A 19,731-nucleotide genomic window follows, 5' to 3' on the forward strand; every position below is an offset into this window, starting at 1 on the left:
TTGAATGTCTTTTTTGATCGAAAATGTCAAAAAGTACTAATTGAGCTACTATGACTCTTGATAATTAAATTTAAATTTTATATATCATATAGAGACATTATTTAAATTAAAATTTTAAATAAATAGATTTAAGCTCAATTATGTTATATTAATTTCTTAATTTTATTATTTTTTTATTATTATTTTTTTTTTTTTGGGATTGGGCCTACCTTGAATGTATGCTCATCACATTTCCAAGGTATTGCACATTGATTAGATAACAAAACCGCATATGAAAAGAAAAATAAATTAGTTCAATTTTGTTACAGGATGTACATTTTTGGAGTCCTGGAACATGAGCTGCATGTGGGGGACTAGACCCTGCTAGTTTAATCCAAAAGAGTATCACTATTCACTATCATGCACTCTTTGATTTTTTAACAAATGGTGGCAAACATTCCTGTGGATTAGTATAGAAATAATCTTCTTCCTTGGGCTTCCCAAGAATCTCCATTCTTCTTGTTGGGCCACCCATGCGATCAGCATGACCTGTCTTGACTGCTTGGGAGAATTCGTCCCAGCTCACTGTTCCATTCTTGTACTCATCTATCAAATTTACTATAAGCCCTCTGTCTAAAATAATTGTCGTCTTGAACCCCAAGTATCTGCAAAAGAATTATTGAATCACACAAATTTTGAGTTAACTAGATGGATTGATGTCACTCTTGGCCATAATATATATCTCTAACAATTAAGTGCTAATGGCTAGCTAAATCATCTGTACGTAAATTACCGTCGATGGCCTTCAACAACTCTTGCCATGTTTCCTCCATATGTTGGCACAAAAATGTCACTTTCTATTGCTACTATATAATCCAACGCTGCCATCATGTTTGAATGTTTCCGAAAGGGTTTAAGGTCTGAGGGTGGCAGCAAAGTTTCCTTTTTGATCTGTTTCACGTCAAAACACAATTGATATAACTGTAACCAAAGCCTACCATACTGCAACTGCATGCATGCAAACCTTACCCTAACAATTTACAACCATCCATAAATTTAGGTACATAATTTTTTTTAAAAAAAAATAATTATTAAGGTGACATATTGTGATTAATATTAATAAATAGAAATAATATCAATACTGACTCATGTAAAAATAATGTTACTCTGATCATAATTTATTAAATTAATAGTTGTGAAAAAAAAATTATGAAAAATTGTGTTTCTAGCCTTACTCTACTCCTCAAACTAGGTTCAATCAACTTACCAAATTTGGAAAAATTGATCTCACAGCTGCCATTCTCCTCTCTCCCCCATATATATTTCCAGCAGCAATATAAACCTGGATACTAGGGTCAATATCCAATGCCCTCAATGTGAGTGCAGTTTCCTCGGGGGTTAAAGGACAACCACCAAATTTTCTTTTCTTCTCCGAGTCTATTTCTTTTTCTTTCCACCATGGGTAGGCATATCTGATAACACGTACACAATTTTTTTCATTGGAAAATTCGGAAAACAATGTTGCTAAATGGATTCTTCCAAAAAATAAAAAATTTACTATTGGGGCCATTAAGAAATGAAAATCACTCACCTCATTTTTGTCAATTCATTAATTTCTGTGTCATTGCAACCTTCAGTACAGCCAGAGAACGCTAACATGTCCATTTCATATCTGAGATGAAGAGCTAAGAAAGGGCCTTTTTGCCTCAGAAGCTTGACAATCTTCTTGCCCATTTCTTCTATTGGTGTAGTGAATCTCAGAGCTTCATAGTTCACTCGGCAGCGCAACTTTTGGACCTCCTCAGCAATCCCATTATTTGCAAGCCTAGAATCAGACTTGGTGAAATGCATGATTCCATGCCTTTTTATCATTGGAAGAATCTGCTTGAAAATAATAGAAATACCTAAGAACTTGCAGAGAAAAAAAAAGAAGTTACCCAGCTAGCAATGATATATTTGAAGTTGGGAACCAACCGTTTGATAGTAATAGGACATATTGGACCAACTAGCGGGTGGCATGGAAAAGAAGCAAGGTAAGTATTCCATTATCTTCAGCTCTTTAGGCAGATCTTTCAATATCTGAACTTCGTCTCTCAAAGATGTAATGAAGTAATCCACATCAAATAAATCTTGGAATTTACTGCCATATTGAATAAAGGGATTTAATTTTATTTTTATTTTTTCTAATGATATAACATAAGGTCAAAAACTTAGGCATGTGGATATAATCCATAATTATTTTGATGTGTTAACATTTAAATCACTAGAATAAAATTGTAATTAAGAAGTTAATTTATTATATTGTTGATGTAGCACTAATCATATTTGTTATCACGTTAATTTGTAGACATTTTATAGTAAAATTCATACTTTTAACATTTTCCAATTCAAAATTAGCTAAGGGATTAATTAAATTAAATCAAAGAAACTAGTTAATATGAATTGACCTACCTGCTATCATTCCAAAAGGAGGTTTTATCCAACTCAGGAACTATAAGAGTGACATTCAGATATCTTGCAATGGCAACCATGTCACAAATCTGTATATGTACATAAAAAGAATCATGGCAATTCATCATCAGATACATTTGTGGGAATATTTAAGATACCTAGCTAGCTAGTTCACCCCCAAGGAAAGTGAACTTCGAATGCAAGAAGAATAGGCTGCAAACGCAGAGCAAAGTACTTACACCAGCTCGCATTTGATTCAATCCTCCATTAGTCGAAACTATCAGATATCCATTGCTCTCATAAACTCCTGAAGATAATGGCTGAAAGATTTCAGATTAATAAGAACAAAGATAAAATGTTCTTAAAAATAGTCATTCAATTATTAAAAAGCAATAGCAGATTGTGCTTAAATTGTGCCATATATTTAATTATTTATATATGTTGTTACTACATGCACCATGCAGGCGTCCAGATATATATAGTATATTTTCTATGAATGAGAGGTAATACCATAAGCCATAAGATCTTCTTTTTAAGTTAAAATTGTTGAAACATAGCTTTGCTATCGTGTTGAAACAGGAAGAAGAAAATAAAATGATGTTCTCTACAATATCATTCTATTACATATATATTAGTATATTTATAACAGAATACCTAGTTTAATCTATGTAACATGACTAACATATTACGTGTTTCTCTATTATCTGATTTTGAACAATTAATCATAATATGTGAAACAAGAATTGCACTCACTTTCCGGTGGAACATCAACTTGATGAGAAGAAAGGGACGTGAACAGCCTCGGCGTCATAGTCTTGCTGAGTGTTCTCAGCTGCACTACACAGGTGCCCAACAGCAACGTTGCAACGCCAATTATCCACAAGTTTGATCGAGCCATAGACAGAGCTACAGTCCAGCTCTTAAGCTTTTCAGCTTTGATCCTTTCCATAATCAAGCTCTTCAGCTTCTCTCCCGTAATCAAACCCTTCAAATTCTCAGCTTTGAGTTCTACAATGCGCCGCACCTCCATATTACGGGGTTTTTCCTTCACCTCTCCGACTTTGGATTCTCCAAATTCAACTTTGTTGTAATCCATCTCCTCAAGTCCTTTCTTTCTTGCTACTTCTAATCTTCTCTTTATTACAGATTGGTACTATATGTAACAAAACACATAATAAGAATGTCACGTAAAACCTGCAGTAATAAGGTATGTATGCTATATTAGACCATGCATATATTTATAGAGATGAATGACATATCAAAAGAGAAATCTTACAACAATAAAGAGAAGGAAAAACATGCAATCAATGGTAGGTGTGGAAATCCTTATAGGTTTGGCAAGCAAGCATGCAATGCAAAGACTTCTATGCAGTTTTGGAAATCCTTATAGTCGTTCCATAAGGTCTTTGTATCTCTCAATTCAAAAAGTGTCATTCATCATACTGATACACACAAATTTAGCTAGTTTTTAGCCACGTTTCTGCTTTTCATTAGGTTGAGAGTGACCGAATGCATACAATTGAGTTTATTTCATTACCCTACGTAAAATTTCAGAAAATTATAGTTATGAATCATTTGAATGGAATAAATTAGGAGATGGACAATAGTAGTGAAGATGGTCATTTTGGGAATAAAGTTGATTACTACTTGATATGTCCAGTTTTTTAAAGCAGATGTAATATATTTATGATAGAATAGCAATGTATATGTAATGAGATATTATGTATAAAAAAATGTCAAAATCATTAATTTAATATGATTTTTAGGAGACATAAAATTTCATCAGCTACGTATGAAATGTGGACTTTGATGAATGATGTGTCTCAAGTCTCAATCCTCTTACTTAAAAGCTAATTAACATTGCGCGATTAGAATAGAATGATATAAACTAATAATAAATAATAAAAAAACAAAAACCAAAAAAGAATAGAAAGATATCAGCCGAGAGAGATTGAAGTTAAGAAGCCAATTGATTACATTTAATAGTAATAGAGTAAATGCACGGCCTGACCTATATATCAATGGATACAGAGATATGGGACCACGTAACCATCAATATTTATTTGCTTCAATAATTTCAAAATTGATTACAAGAAAATAATAGTAATTAATAAAGGTTGCTTTAATGCATTTAACAAAATTGTGAGTTGTTATCAAAATTTTAAACAAAATTGCGACTCTTATCCAAGGGTGTCAATACCGTACCGGAGACTGTACCGGTTTGACCAGCAGTACGATATATTTCGGATACCGGTCAATACCGACATACCGTTTCGGGTTTACCGCTATATATATATATAATATTTAAAGCCCATATATATATATATATATATATATATAAATTCATAGATTAGACTAATTTGTAATCTTAAACCCCATACAAACCCAAGCCAAAGCCCAAGACTATACATTTGTATCTATAAAAATGAATTAAGAATTAAGTTAAATTTAAAATACCAAGCTTATCTCTCAATACTTTCACACGTGAACTACCAATACTTTCACACGTGAACTACCTAAGGGCTTAAAGAAAAAAACAAAAAAAAATAGAACAACTGACATGTGATGATGTGAGAGGACTTTTGACCGTTTTAGGAGTTAAGAAATAATTAAAAAAATGAAAAAAACTGACATATGAAAGCTACTTTTGACTTTACTCATCACTTTTGCAGGCTATCAACTTTATTGGGTGTTTAAAGAGTTTGAAATTCAGGCTATTTGGCATACATTGGACGCAACCAAGAAAGAGGGAAGAGAAAGTAAATTTGAAAGAGAGTAGGAGAACGCCGGCTAAGAAGATCGATCTGGAATTTGAGGGAGGAAAGATCGTGCGCTATGAGTTTGACAAACAGCGAACGCCAGTGAGTGGAGAGATGAGAGAGTGAGAACGTTTTTTTTTTTTTTTCTTCTTCTTCTTCTTCTTTTTCTTGTTTCAGTCCGGTATGCATTTATCGGCCGAAACAGCCGGATTTCGCCGGTACACGGCCGGTACGACCGGTATTTTTTCCAGTACGAAATAAAGGAGGTATCGGTATCGGTTTGCTGACCGGTACGATATATACCGACCGTACTGACCGGTACGGTACGAAATTAACATCCTTGCTCTTATCACGTGATACTGTGACTGTCCTCATATTATTTGGATTCAAGTGTAATTCCTACCACTTTCACACCATAAATAAATAAAAGAAAAGGCTATTTATTCTCATCAATTCATTATTCTACATTTTAAAGTAACGAAGAACTTAATGATGTCTAGCTATAGCTAGCTAGTATTCTATGATAATCTCTTTTGGATCTCCACAAACATTCAGTTTATTAGCCTTAGCAGTAGATGTCCTGCATTTATATGCTTATATTTGAACAGTTGAATCATATAGATCATAAAATATGAATATGCAGACATCAAAATTAAGATTATGGCTCACTTCAAATCGGATTTATGAGTTTGTGAAACCAATTTATTTATAAATAAGAATTAGATAAATTCAATGAGTTCTGCCATTAGCAGCAACCACACAACAAAGATAAATTCAATGAGTTGATAAAATCATGTCTTATGAAATAAAGGTCATTCATTTCAATCTCCAAATTATCTTTTTCCTAAGATTGAACATTGCTCATTCAAAAAACTAAATGTTCAAGGCTCTTGTTTAGCTGATTAGTGATTACACATCAGACATTAGTAAGTGGACAAGCAAGACCAAGCCATAGGTCTCATTTTTCTTCTTTATGGATGAAGGGACTCTTCTCTTCTCTTCTCTGGCTGATTACACGTTAAAATCTGTGCTAGTGGATGAGTAAGACTAGACCACTTGGGCCACTGGACGTCTCATTTTTCTTCTTTATAGTCGAAATAACTCTTCTTTGTCTCATTACACATCAGACCTTGAAGCCCAAGTTAGCGGACGAACAAGATCAAGCCCCTAATTAATTAGATCACAGCTCTTATTTTTTCTAGAGCGAGAGAGCTCTCTTTCGGCTAATTATACATTGAGCCTTGAGGCCAATTCAATGGATGAACAAGACCCAACCCCTTTAGGCCATATCTTGTTTCTCTAACGCCCTATTTGGCCACTGAGGCACAGAGGACGAAAATCATAAGTAATAAGCGCGTTAAGACCCGCTAAAACCATATGCAAATCAATCTAACCATGGCCAAACCCATATTTGCAATAATTATCTCAATGCATTAGACATATACACCCTTACAACATGTGGATTCCATAACCATGTGGAACTCACACACTATGAAACTTTAGAGCCTTTTTGGTTTAACTGTTTCCGTAACTCAATTCTTAGTTTCTATAACTCATAACTCAAAAATGGTAGGACCCATAACAAAAAGGTTGTTTGGCCAAACGATAACTCTGTTTCCATAACTCTGTTTCCATCACTCAATTCTCTGATTTTTGAGTTTCAGTTTCCATAACTCATAACTAAATGGCATTTCCGTAAATAAACACACATGAGGGACCCACAGCCGCAACTTTTGACCACCTATTGACTTTTTTTTTTTTTTTTTCACTTATTCGGTCTTCACTTCTGGTTTTTTTTTTTTTTTTTTTTTTTTTTCCTCTGGGTTGGCGTTGGCTGTTCGTTCCTTTTTTTTTTTTTTGGGGTTGGCGTTGGCTGTTCGTTCCTCTCTTCTTTTTTTTTTTTTTTTTACTGGTTCAGTCTGTTCTGTTCTATTCTTTTTTTTTTCTTTAGTACCTAGACTCACCAAACTTAGTGCAAAAAAAAAAAAAAAAAAAAAAAAAAAAAACCAGACCGAACAGCCAACCCAGGAGGAAAAAAAAAAAAAAAAAAAAGTTGCTAGTGGAAAAAAAAAAATGCACTATGACAGGCGTGGGCCCTCCAAATAGTGTGAAAAATAGTGAGTGATGGAAACTGAGTGATGAAGGCAAACGGATGTGAAAAATTGAGTGATGAGTGATGAGTAATAGAAATTGAGTGACGGAAATTGAGTGGCCAAATTTTGTTGGCCAAACAGGCTCTTAATTATCCATAAAGACATCATCAAAATTAGATTTTTGTTGGCTTGCTCATTATTACCAATAATAATCTATTGCACCAGATGAATGCATCATCTCTTTTATAATATGTCAATTTTATAGTTATTTAAAACTCACACAATATGAGAAAGAAGATGCATATATCCGGTATACATGAATATGATTCATTATATAATGAAAAAGAAAAATCATATTACAATAATATTGATATGAAATAACTTTTCCATTATATCAATATTATTTTAATATGATTTTTCTTTTTTTCTTTTTTCAAATATCTACTAAAAATTTACAAAACCGAGGCAGAAGCTTATGTATCTATGTAATTATGGGAACCAAGGATGAGACTGTTGGGCCTTAACTCACTTGGGCTCACAATTTATTTGTAGTGGGCTTAAGGATTTCCTACTCTAGATCGTTCTCGGCAGAGAGACTCAAAACAACACTCAGTATCTTCTTCTCCCTTAACTGTTTTCTGAACCCTTTTTTCTTCCCCAACTTCCTCTATTTATAGCCTCAAGTTAGTGGGGAGATCATAATTACTGCCATTGCTAGTGCAATTGGAGGTCCAATATTATCTGATTTAAGTGGGTATTTAGGTGAGAGTGGGGTGTAACGATTATGGCCTTGGAACTTGGTTCCAGCTTAGTCGATAGTGCTCGGTAATGTAGTTTACCGAGCATATCATGGTTTTCCCGGACACGGTTCATACGCTTGGTCGGGAAAGTATATGCCGAGCACTTATCAGAATTCAAGGCCCAAAACTAGTTTTTACGCTAAGGCAGTTCCAAGAAGGGCTTAGGGCAATGGGGCTGTTCCCGTTGGGCCTGGGCCCAAGGGCCTATGTGGGTCTTGGGATCTCGGTATCGTACATTAGCCCCCCCTTGATTCATACCCGGTTGCCGGGGAGAATCAAAGAGCTGGCCGAGCCTTTTGACCTCGGAGATTTTCATGGCCTGGGAGACGTGGTTACGGTTTCTCATTAATGCTCATCTCAAAAGATGCGCCGTTTTGCGGCGCCAGGTACAGTTGTCATTATTGCCTGACGCTTCGTGAACCGAAGCGACGCGCGTATCAGTTACGTTTGGTATTCGCAGGGCCGTTCGTAAATCGTGCCCATTTATTGCTTGATTAAACATTTCTTTGCCCCCCCCCTCTTTCTGACTCTATAAATAGTTCCCCACAGAACATTCTCTCATTCTTCCTCCATCTCTGATATTTCGCGCTTACTCTTTGCCGACCAACTCTCTGTGCGCTTACTCTCCTGCCCAGTGTTCCCTTCCTCCTTAGAACCCAAAGTAAGTTTTTCTTCCCCTTTCTATTCCTTCAGCTTATTTCTTCAAGTTCCCTTTCATAGCATTAGGTGTTATAAATGGGTTACTCTTATCTTCTAGAGTCCTCGAATGCCTTAGCCACCTTTAGGAGCACCTTTAGTATTCCCAATGACATGGATGTGGCTTACTGCCACGAGAGTGATATTACTCTCCACCGAGGATTTGGTACAACCTTCTTTCCTCTGATGGCAATTTTAGAAGGCGGGGTTAGGTTCCCCGTGGATCCCCTTTTAACCGATACACTTAGGTACTACGGGCTGTGTCCCGACCAGCTTCCCCCCAACTTTTACCGGGTAGTTAGCTGCGTCAGTAGGTTAAACCATACCTTTGATTTACAGTTAAATTACCATGACATTAACCATATGTATAGCCTCTGTGGGAACAAAGCTACCAATTATTACCTAAAGACACAAGATAATCGGGTACGACTGATATCATGCTTGCCTGATTCGAACAGGAACTCCGCCGGGGAGTTCGTTCGGATGCGCGACAATTGGTTTGCCGGGGACATCCCTTGCCCCCTTTCACGGCGTGAAGTGGGTTTGTACCAATCCCTTGATCTAATTGTTTTCCTCCACTTTTCCTTTACTTTTTATTGAAGTAAATCTTTATAATCAGATACTGATATGACACTTGTTCTTTTGCAGACGGCAAAGTGTTTGTTCCGAACATCAGAACCGTCCACGCCAAGGATTTGAACTTCATCCTTCGTTCCGAGATATACGTGCATTGGGACGGACAACTCCGGGCTTCGCACCTGATCCTCGGAATAGAGCCAGTTTACTCCACCTGGCAAAACTTTAAGCAGGCACTTCTAGTTGACAATCCCCTGCTGTCATACATAGACGTCCGATACGCAAACTTCTTGCCGCCGAAGCTTACAACCGGGGAGGCGAGGGATTTTGGACGGCGCTTCACCTGCTCGGACGAGCTAGCCCCTTTGCGAGACGAGTCTGCGGAACGGGTGTCTCGGCGCCTTAGAGAGTTAGCCCACGAAGCTATCCAACAAGAGGGCCCTGTTCAAGAGCAGCCGCAGCCCGAGAATCCCCCTGCCGAGCCTCAGCAACCAGTGGTTGAAGCAGCTGCCTTGTCAGTTGAAGCTATCCAACCCAGCGGAAGGATGGTGTCAAGGAGGGTCATGACCATTGACCGCTTCGTGCCCGGTGCACGGCAGCCCAACCAGCCCCCACCTTCTCAGGGCCGGGGCCAGGGGCCTCAGCCTCCACCCTCTTCTCAGGCTGGACGGGCCCGTAAGAAACAAAAGGTAACCGATTAACCTTCCATGGGCCCGGGAGATGCTGCCGTCCAGACTCCTCCCCAGCCAACAGGGGGAATCGTTATCCGTGAGCCGCAGACCCAGGCTGGTATGGGGGTTGCGTCCTCCTCCCAAGTGGCTCCGCATGGAAGCCCAAGTTCTTATTGGACAGCAAGCCATTGCCTTCAACCGCCTGTGTTCGAATGTGGGAGAAAGGCGAGGGTGGCCGTATTGCTCAAACTTTGGCCGAAGGTCTTCTTCTTCCTGAGGACGTGCACGCCTTCGAGGAGGGATCTGAGGAGTCTGTGGGGCGCCGGTTAGAGTGGCACGCCATTACGGTAATTATTTAGCTTATTTATTTCTTCCCATACAAAAGTCTGCCTCTTTATTAACTTTTGTGCTTGCTAGGCTGCCTAACTGGCTCACATAGTAGCTAGCCGGACACGGGATCTCGCTGAGGAAGTTGAGCGCGAAAAGGGGGCGCGGGAGTCAGCGGCCAAAACGACGAAGGAAAAGCTAACGGCAGCTGAGTCCGCCGAGAAGAAGGCTGTACCACGGAGAAGAACAGGGCATTGGCTGAAAAGAGGTGTGCGGAGCTCTTGACTAAGCAGAATGAGACGGAGGTCAAGCTAGTTGAAGCCATCAGCCTCAATACTGCCAATGCCGAGGAGCTAGCCGACCTTAGGGCAACCCTGGCGGCTGCCGAGCAAAAGTGGTATAACGAAGGCTTCACTGATGCCGAGAGATCTGCAAAGCCAGTAGTGGCCCAGGCTTGGAACCTGGGTTTTGAGGCCGGGTGGTTCGCCGCTCTCCAAGCACTGGGAGTTCCAAAGGATTCACACCTGAGGGACCCCGACCAAATTCCTTTTCCGAGCCCTGTTACTACCGTGCAGAATCCCCCGGCTGCTATTGATGAGGAGGAAACGGCAAGCATGAGGCAGCTGGTTGAACAAATTGACGCTCATGCCGAGCCAGAGGACATGGAAGCCACCAGCATCCCGACTGTGCAGGAACTTCTCGGCGAAGACTCGCATTTCCCCCTAACCGACCAGCCAAAAGTGACGGACCCGACCCGACCCTCCAGCTGATTTTCTGCAGTCCTCTTACTTTATTTATGCTCTTACTTATTTTTATCGCATTTTCAATTTATTGGTTTATTTGCCTATGTCACCGAGATGTGGTGAACGAACGATTACTTTTACTTGTTTGATTGGTAAACCGCTTTCCTTTTCTAACTTTAATTTTAATCTGTTGAATGAATTTCCATATGTTTGTATGTTTTGCTTGGATCATGCTAGTGTTTTGTCTGTTTAATGGAATGATACCCCCAAAACCTATTGCGCGGTGCTTTGGAGAATCTGAGAGTGCCAATGGACTTAAAGTTTGTAAAGGGTTAGGGTTCCCGTATGTTCGGTGATTTTGATCCTACCAAGGGTGATGTTTTTGTCTTTTACCCTTTTATTCCTTGGTGACGATACAGCTTCCACCCGCTCGGCGAATTTAGCTTAACCGAGAGCCAAGTTTCTGTCCTTAGAGATTTTAGTTGTAAGGTTTCCACCTGCTTGGTAATTTTAATCGAGCCGAGGGTCAGGTTTCTGTCCTTAGAGATTTTAGTTATAAGGTTTCCACCTACTCGGCAATTTTAATCGAGCCGAGGGTCAGGTTTCTGTCCTTAGAGATTTTAGTCATAAGGTTTCCACCTGGTCGGCGATTTTAATCGAGCCGAGGGTCAGGTTTCTGTCCTTAGAGATTTTAGTTATAAGGTTTCCACCTGCTCGGCGATTTTAATCGAGCCGAGGGTCAGGTTTCTGTCCTTAGAGATTTCATTTGCAATTCTCTTGGTGCAGTTACGGAACCGAAAACAGCATATACAAATAACTTCATCGTAATCTTGATTTTAGCAAAATACAAGTTCGGGCTTACACAATTGGTCATGCGTAGAACTTCTTTAAGTTGTTGGCGTTCCACGGCCGGGGAAGCGGCCGCTCGTCAAGGTCTTCCAAGTAGTAGGCCATTGCACCAGTGATGGCTGTAACTCTGTACGGTCCCTCCCAAGTTTGAGTAAGCTTCCCTGCAGCTATGTCTCGCATGTTTCCCACGACTTTTCTTAGCACCAGTTTTCCAGCACTGAATTCCCTCCCCTTTACATTTCGGTTGTATCTTTGGGCTAGTTTCTGCTGATACTCGGCGAGCCGTATGGTCGCGGCCTCCCTGCATTCTTCTAGCCAGTCCAAACGCTCCATCATCAGGTCGGCGTTCTGGACGGGGTCAAACCCTGCGACCCGCGCATTGCATAAGCTTACCTCGGATTTATGAGTTTGTGAAACCAATTTATTTATAAATAAGAATTAGATAAATTCAATGAGTTCTGCCATTAGCAGCAACCACACAACAAAGATAAATTCAATGAGTTGATAAAATCATGTCTTATGAAATAAAGGTCATTCATTTCAATCTCCAAATTATCTTTTTCCTAAGATTGAACATTGCTCATTCAAAAAACTAAATGTTCAAGGCTCTTGTTTAGCTGATTAGTGATTACACATCAGACATTAGTAAGTGGACAAGCAAGACCAAGCCATAGGTCTCATTTTTCTTCTTTATGGATGGAGGGACTCTTCTCTTCTCTTCTCTGGCTGATTACACGTTAAAATCTGTGCTAGTTGATGAGTAAGACTAGACCACTTGGGCCACTGGACGTCTCATTTTTCTTCTTTATAGTCGAAATAACTCTTCTTTGTCTCATTACACATCAGACCTTGAAGCCCAAGTTAGCGGACGAACAAGATCAAGCCCCTAATTAATTAGATCACAGCTCTTATTTTTTCTAGAGCGAGAGAGCTCTCTTTTGGCTAATTATACATTGAGCCTTGAGGCCAATTCAATGGATGAACAAGACCCAACCCCTTTAGGCCATATCTTGTTTCTCTAACGCCCTATTTGGCCACTGAGGCACAGAGGACGAAAATCATAAGTAATAAGCGCGTTAAGACCCGCTAAAACCATATGCAAATCAATCTAACCATGGCCAAACCCATATTTGCAATAATTATCTCAATGCATTAGACATATACACCCTTACAACATGTGGATTCCATAACCATGTGAAACTCACACACTATGAAACTTTAATTATCCATAAAGACATCATCAAAATTAGATTTTTGTTGGCTTGCTCATTATTACCAATAATAATCTATTGCACCAGATGAATGCATCATCTCTTTTATAATATGTCAATTTTATAGTTATTTAAAACTCACACAATATGAGAAAGAAGATGCATATATCCGGTATACATGAATATGATTCATTATATAATGAAAAAGAAAAATCATATTACAATAATATTGATATGAAATAACTTTTCCATTATATCAATATTATTTTAATATAATTTTTCTTTTTTTCTATTTTCAAATATCTACTAAAAATTTACAAAACCGAGGCAGAAGCTTATGTATCTATGTAATGTTTCATAATCGTTAGGTTGCACCAAACCAACACCAAAAATTTATACTCTTGGGGTTATAATTAAGGCCTGAAGAAGGCTTAATTAATAATATAAAAAAATTTATGGGCATAAGAATGCTTTCTTCCCCAATCATATCAAGTCACTCGTATAATATTCCATACAGTATACTGGTGGCCCCAACTTTGACAGAAGAATACAATGACTCACATATATATAGAGCATCCATTCATTGGATTGTTATATGCATGACTTGAGACCCCTGTTAAAAAAGATACATCTTCCTTCTCTCGTGCAGGGTATTGAATTTTGATTCCAAAGTTGAAAAGCAGGTATTCCATACAAGTAATGCTAGAGCCATAAGATAGCCATTAATTTCTACTAGGTTGTCTTGGGATGATTGCAAAAAAGTTTATTAAAAAGGATGACAGAATTGGATCTTGGACTGGCCAATGAACCTTTTCCGGTTTCTTGCAACATCCACATTCATGATCTTGTGCTTAAACCATTTTTAAATACTTCACCACAATAGAATTCAACAATAGAAGGAATAAGGATCAATATTCAACAATAACTTGTTCAATTAAATTGAATGTTCTTGCATAATTTATGTATAAGCATTTGCAGGGTACTCTACACAAATTAGATTTGACAACCGTATTTTCAAATCTCACCAGCCAACACAATGAAAAACAAAAAGAAACATTTTCTTTTCCAATCTTGTAAGAAAGAGCACTTTTTTTGGGCTAAATGTCAGAGAGAGCTCTTTATTAAACTTGAAAGAAGAACCGGATGTAGACCATGATAATTGATAATGATCCACAAATCGCCAGGAGTATCATCATGCACACTTCATGGTTCATCAATTGTTGACAAACATTCCTGTGGATTTGTATAGAAGTAATCCTCTTCCTTGGGTTTACCCGGAACCTCGGATCTTCTAATTGGATTCCCCATGCGATCTGCATGAGCTGCCTTCACTGATACAGAGAATTCATCCCAGCTCAGTGTTCCATTGTTGTACTGATCTATCAGTTCCACAAGAACCTCTCTATCTAGAAGGATTGTTTTCTTGAATCCTAAGTATCTGAAGAAAAGAAAAAAAGAAAAAGAATATTAGCATATATAAATGTGTAGAATGAGATGAATAATGTCAAAATATATATAGTTGAAATAACGTAGATTTATTTGATTCTAATGGGAAACGAAGAAATGATGTATTGGGATGAGTAAATAACAGGTGGATATATATACCTTCTGTGGCCTTCAACAACTTTTGCCATGTTTCCTCCATATGTTGGGACAAATATGTCACTTTCTTTTGCAACATAGTAATCTATTGCTGCCATCTGGTTTGAATGGTCTTGGAAGGGCCTAAGGTCCGATGGGTCCAGTAACGTCTCCTTCCTCCCCTGTTTCACATGAAGAAAAAAAAAAAAAAAAAAAGCGCGTGTAAACCTAAAATTTGGAGAACAAATTGTGCATTGGAATTGGTTTATTTGTTGAAAATGGATAAAAAGTTTTAAAAGACCATACGTAATCTAATAGGAAAAATAAACTTTAAGGAAAAGGAAAGGAAAGGAAAAAATCTAAAATTCGCATTCGTTTGGCATTGTTGTAGAAAGTATAACTTTAGTGAAAAAGCTTTTGCTATAAAATTAAAAAGCTTTTTATAGTTTTTTAAGTGTTTAATAAATTATAGTGAATAATATATTTTTAGTTCTAAACTTATTAATTAGTATAAATAGTGAACTCTAAGGCGTTTTTTTTAATCTCCAAATGACAACTTTAAAATGCTTTTTTAATGGGTTGTTAAACACACTAATTTTTGGCTTAAAGTTGTTCACAACCCTAAACAATACACACTATAAGTTGTTTTTCAAGGTTCAAGATACTAACAATATTTGGAAAAGCTTCTCTGAGAGTTGCCAATCTCCTTTCTCCCTTGTATATTTGTCCAGCAGCTATGTACACTTGAATATTACGATCAATATCCAATGCCCGCAATGCCAGTGTAGTTTCCTCAGGAGTCAGAGGGCATAGACCAGCTTGCCTTTTCTTTACAGAATCAATTTCTTTTTCTTTCCACCAAGGGTAAGCATATCTATTTACACACAAAAAATTTATCCCTTTAGTAAATGAATGAGACATATATAGATATCAAAAAGTGCTATCATATAGGCCAGCTAGAAGATTGAAGATAGATTGGTCTCACCTCATTTTGGTGGTCTCTTCAATCTCTTCTTCATTGCAACCTTCTATACAACCTGAGAAGGCTACCATATCCATTTCATATCTGAGATGAAGAACTAAGAAAGGCCCTCTTTCCCTCAGAATACTAACAATCTTCTTGGCCACTTCCTCAATTTTGGGAGCAAACTTTAAAGCCTCATAATTTACTCGACAGCGTAGTTTTTGAACCTCTTCAGGAATTCCATTATTAGCAAGCCTAGCATCAGTTTTTTGGAAATGCACCACTTCGTACGTTTTTATGCGTTGAAGGATCTGTATGCAAACATACACATATATAATAAAATTAGTCTTTACAGCATATATGATCAGTCCCAGCCTTGGATGTAAGAGTGACGTTAAGAAATTAATTACAAATTTTATTATATAAGATTTATAAACAAACGTGTTAACTTTTAAATACAACATAAAAAAAAATAATAATAATAAGGAATTTATTTATTATTTTATTGATGTGTCACAAATCGATTTTATTTTCATGTTATTTAAAAGGATTGATAGTAATTTTGGCAATTTCCTTGATGAGAAGGTGTTCAATCATAAGACGTGATGTGACAAATAAGAAACCAACCGTAGTATAATAATATGTCATGTTAGACCAACTAATGGGTGGCATGGAAAAGAGGGATTCTTCTTCCACTTTCTTCTTTTGGGCAGGAGGCAGCTCTCTCAATATCCGAACCTCATCTCTCAAAGATGTGATGAAATAATCCACATCAAATATATCTGGGAATTGACTGCATGCCATATCAAGTAATCAAATTTAGTTAAGAAATTTAGTTAAGAACTAAACTAATGGAAAGAATTAACTCCATTATTTTTCATGGATCCAAAATTCAAAGCTTGATAAGAGACTAAAATGTGTTTCACTTACCTGTAGTCATTCCAAAAGGAGGTGTTATCCAATTCTGGAACTATAAGCGTGACATTCATGTATCTTGCAATGGCGACCATGTCACAAATCTGTGAAGAACAGTAGTAAGCATCAGAAGCTTTATATGGGGCAACATGTAATAGATGGATCAGTGCCAAAAGGAATTAATAATATTTACTTACTCCAGCTCGCATCTGATTCAATCCTCCATTGCATGAAACCATCAGATACCCATTGTTATCATAAACTCCTGACAACAGATGACACCGTTTAAGATGTATTGCCGCTACGTAACAATAAAATGAAAGGATGTAACTACAAATTAATGGGCCTAGCTAGAGGTGTGTAGTATCTAAACATGAGCATGATTCACCTATAACAACATATATAAGATGTCCAAAAAAAGATGATGTATATATATAATTCAATCTGAAAAACATGTAGCTAATTGTGCTTTCCATGCATGCAAAAACCGTATGACATCCTACCCATAAAAATAGTCAGTTGTATATATGCAGGGAAAAAAATTTTCATTTCATAATTTAAATCAAAATATTAATTTAATTTCATGTCATTTAAAATAATCTAATATTACATAAATTATTAGATATACGAAATAAAGTGCTAATCGTGAAATATCAAATGAAATTGAGAGGTAGGATTATTTTATGTTAGAATGGGTTCCATTTGAGTAGTTTTTTTTTTTTTTTTTAATTAATCCACTTGAGTAGTTGAAACACCACTCATGCTTAGGTGAAATAAAACCATGTCAAAACTAAAAACTAGGTAAAAGTACTGATTGACTCTTCAGTATTTTAGACTGTCCCTATATGAAATTCTTGCGTAGAAACTCCCATGGTAAAAAAAACCCTAGTATTTTAAAAATATTTTTATATTATTCTTATTTTAGAACCTTTAAAATCTAGAAATTGATCACATTTAAAGAAAAATTATAGCAATCACTCATAATTTTTTTGCAATGTTTTCTGAATATGACTGTGGGTATATATATATATAGACTAGATATTCAAATAGATGGAAACTTTAATAAAAATAAAAATAAAGGGCTTAAAGTTGAAAAAAGAACGTCCAAAACTACTTGATAATGATAGTTAGGTCCCTAATTTTGGTAATTGCAAATTAATCACAGGTCAAATAAAGCAGAGAAATTACTTTCTGGTGGAAGAGAGTATGCAAGCCGAGCGTTAACGTTGAACATCCTTGGGCTCAACTTTCCAGCTATAGCTCTCAACTGCATTGCAATAGCCCACAGCAACATCATGGTCATGGCTCGAACTGCCCACAGCTTCAACCATGCCAATCTAGACCTAGCAACCATCATAGTACCCTTCAACTTTTCAGCTGTCATACCCGCTTTGATCAAACTCTTCAACTTTTCAGCTTTGATCCCTCCAATGATCATACCCTTCAGTATTTCAGCTTTGACCACACCCATATACCTCAACTTTATTTTACCATATGGCTTCTCCTTCTCCTTCTCCTTCTCCTTCTCGGAATCCTCAAAACCGTTCTTGTTGTAATCCATCTCTAATTAATATACTTGGTTCCTTCTTTTCTTCTCTATTATATATATATATATATATATATATATAAAGCTAATCGAAAATCCTATATGAAGTACTAAAGCCTTCTAAAAATTATTTAAAGAAGTGCAATAATATTGGTTTCAATAATTTTGAGATATAAAAAATAAATAAATAAATAAATAAAAAGGTGTTAAGGTGGACTGTCTGACCAGGTTTCCGGGATATAGGAGGAAAGCTGGTTTTTAGGGCTACAAGTGCATGCAAGAAGAATGCGAGAATGTTTGGGTTTTAAAGAAGGAAAGTGGGATTCTATTCATCCACTTGTTAGCCACGTTGTTTTGGTTTCTTTTTCTTGTGGAATTAATATTTAATATGCATGCTTCATTAATAATTATTTTCTTATTTAAATGATTGAGACCTCCTCTCTTTTCTTCTTTATTTTCTATTTTTTAGAGGGTTGTATATGCTTATGGAAAGTTTTTTTTTTTTTTTCTTCATATAAGGTACCAATGTCTCAGGCTCTCTCAATCTTTTAGTCCTACCATTCCACTCTTTGCTCATGACATATCGAAAATCCTATAAACTAATAGCGCAAAACTAAAAATTTTTGCTTATGAGGCTGACCCCTATTTTTATAGGTTGTCTTTAAAAATGTTTAATAGTTATAGTTAATATAAATTTTTTTTTTTTTAAATGGGGGCCATGGCCCTCACTCTTGGCTATAGTTCCACTCTTGACCATTAGTATAGTAGATAAAATTTGGAACTTCAAAGTTTATACCAAATCTTTTAAGTTCTTTGAACCTACTACCTGAGTGTCATTAAAATAATATATGCTTATAAATAACTATATAGGAATTTACTCAAAAAATACTAGTATATGAAAGTTGGCCATCAGCTTAGTTAAATTTAATTGAAATATTGTCTTCTAGATTACCTTTAAAAGAAAAATTAACCTTAACTATTAATTGGAATCAAGCCTACAATATGCATATACTATTTTTTTTCCGAGACAAATAGATCGAGGAGGTTGGTGGTTTTCGAACCTCAGTGCCCAAGCACCATCCCTGGAACCTTCATGACAATTAATTAAGTATTATAGGATTTGAACTTATAGCACTAATGACTTTTATTTTTTAAGCCGGAATTCTCAAGTCCCTTATATTATATGATAAGAAATTTTGCCAAATAAAATAAGTTGAATATTTTGTTTGATCTATAAAATGGGGATTGTGTACACTATGTTTGAATGTAACAGAGAAAAGGGAATTAAATATGGTCCAAGTCCAATCACTTTCTTTTATCCTTGGTTTTTACCCTCGGGTTTGGTCCAATTAGTCTATAATACTGAATGAAGCACGAAACTGCACCAAGAAAATATGTTCTTTGTTGTAACTTTTGAAATTGCTTACACCAATTAATAAATAAATAAATAAATGTATAAAATAATGGTCAAGATCATCAATTCAAATTTTCGATATGATTGTCAAAAAATTATTATTAACTGGCTAGCAATTTCATCAACGATTACGATTTGTCTCAACCGACTAATAAA

At 36.6% G+C, this 19,731-nt stretch overlaps 2 protein-coding genes across 4 annotated transcripts; both read right to left on the reverse strand.

Annotated features, from left to right (window-relative positions):
* Positions 1–252: 252 nt before the first annotated feature.
* On the reverse strand, positions 253–3,934 carry LOC115979421 (rhamnogalacturonan I rhamnosyltransferase 1-like). 3 transcript variants are annotated; one of them, XM_031101452.1, is made up of 9 exons: positions 3,707–3,934; positions 3,184–3,583; positions 2,670–2,737; positions 2,431–2,519; positions 1,954–2,119; positions 1,571–1,860; positions 1,247–1,451; positions 773–930; positions 253–644 (listed from the first exon to the last, which is right to left on the reverse strand). In XM_031101452.1, the coding sequence occupies exons 1-9, from the start codon at positions 3,728–3,730 to the stop codon at positions 398–400; spliced, it is 1,647 nt and encodes a 548-aa protein (XP_030957312.1). In that variant the 5' UTR covers positions 3,731–3,934; the 3' UTR covers positions 253–397. The 3 variants fall into 3 exon arrangements, with proteins under 3 accessions (XP_030957312.1, XP_030957314.1, XP_030957315.1); XM_031101454.1 differs by having other exon boundaries at positions 3,184–3,624; XM_031101455.1 differs by lacking the exon at positions 3,707–3,934 and having other exon boundaries at positions 2,670–2,750; positions 3,184–3,287.
* Positions 3,935–14,089: 10,155 nt separating this feature from the next.
* Positions 14,090–18,441, reverse strand: LOC115979275 (rhamnogalacturonan I rhamnosyltransferase 1-like). The gene is made up of 8 exons (XM_031101258.1): positions 17,804–18,441; positions 16,813–16,880; positions 16,631–16,719; positions 16,328–16,493; positions 15,722–16,011; positions 15,406–15,610; positions 14,761–14,918; positions 14,090–14,593 (listed from the first exon to the last, which is right to left on the reverse strand). Exons 1-8 carry the CDS (start codon positions 18,174–18,176, stop codon positions 14,359–14,361), a joined length of 1,584 nt encoding a protein of 527 aa, XP_030957118.1. The 5' UTR covers positions 18,177–18,441; the 3' UTR covers positions 14,090–14,358.
* Between the last annotated feature and the right edge of the window lie 1,290 nt (positions 18,442–19,731).

Source organism: Quercus lobata, chromosome 3, assembly GCF_001633185.2.
Source record: "Quercus lobata isolate SW786 chromosome 3, ValleyOak3.0 Primary Assembly, whole genome shotgun sequence".
Classification (NCBI taxonomy): domain Eukaryota; kingdom Viridiplantae; phylum Streptophyta; class Magnoliopsida; order Fagales; family Fagaceae; genus Quercus; species Quercus lobata.

Coding starts and splice junctions, on each gene's coding strand:
- LOC115979421 (XM_031101452.1), bottom strand. CDS start 3,730: ATGTTTTTCCTTCTCTTTATTGTT. Junction 1,861..1,953: donor TGTCCTATTACTATCAAACG/GTTGGTTCCCAA, acceptor ATTTTCAAGCAG/ATTCTTCCAATGATAAAAAG. Junction 931..1,246: donor GATCAATTTTTCCAAATTTG/GTAAGTTGATTG, acceptor GACGTGAAACAG/ATCAAAAAGGAAACTTTGCT.
- LOC115979275 (XM_031101258.1), bottom strand. CDS start 18,176: ATGGATTACAACAAGAACGGTTTTGAGGATTCCGAGAAGGAGAAGGAG. Junction 16,720..16,812: donor TGAATCAGATGCGAGCTGGA/GTAAGTAAATAT, acceptor TGTTCTTCACAG/ATTTGTGACATGGTCGCCAT. Junction 16,012..16,327: donor TGACATATTATTATACTACG/GTTGGTTTCTTA, acceptor GTTTGCATACAG/ATCCTTCAACGCATAAAAAC.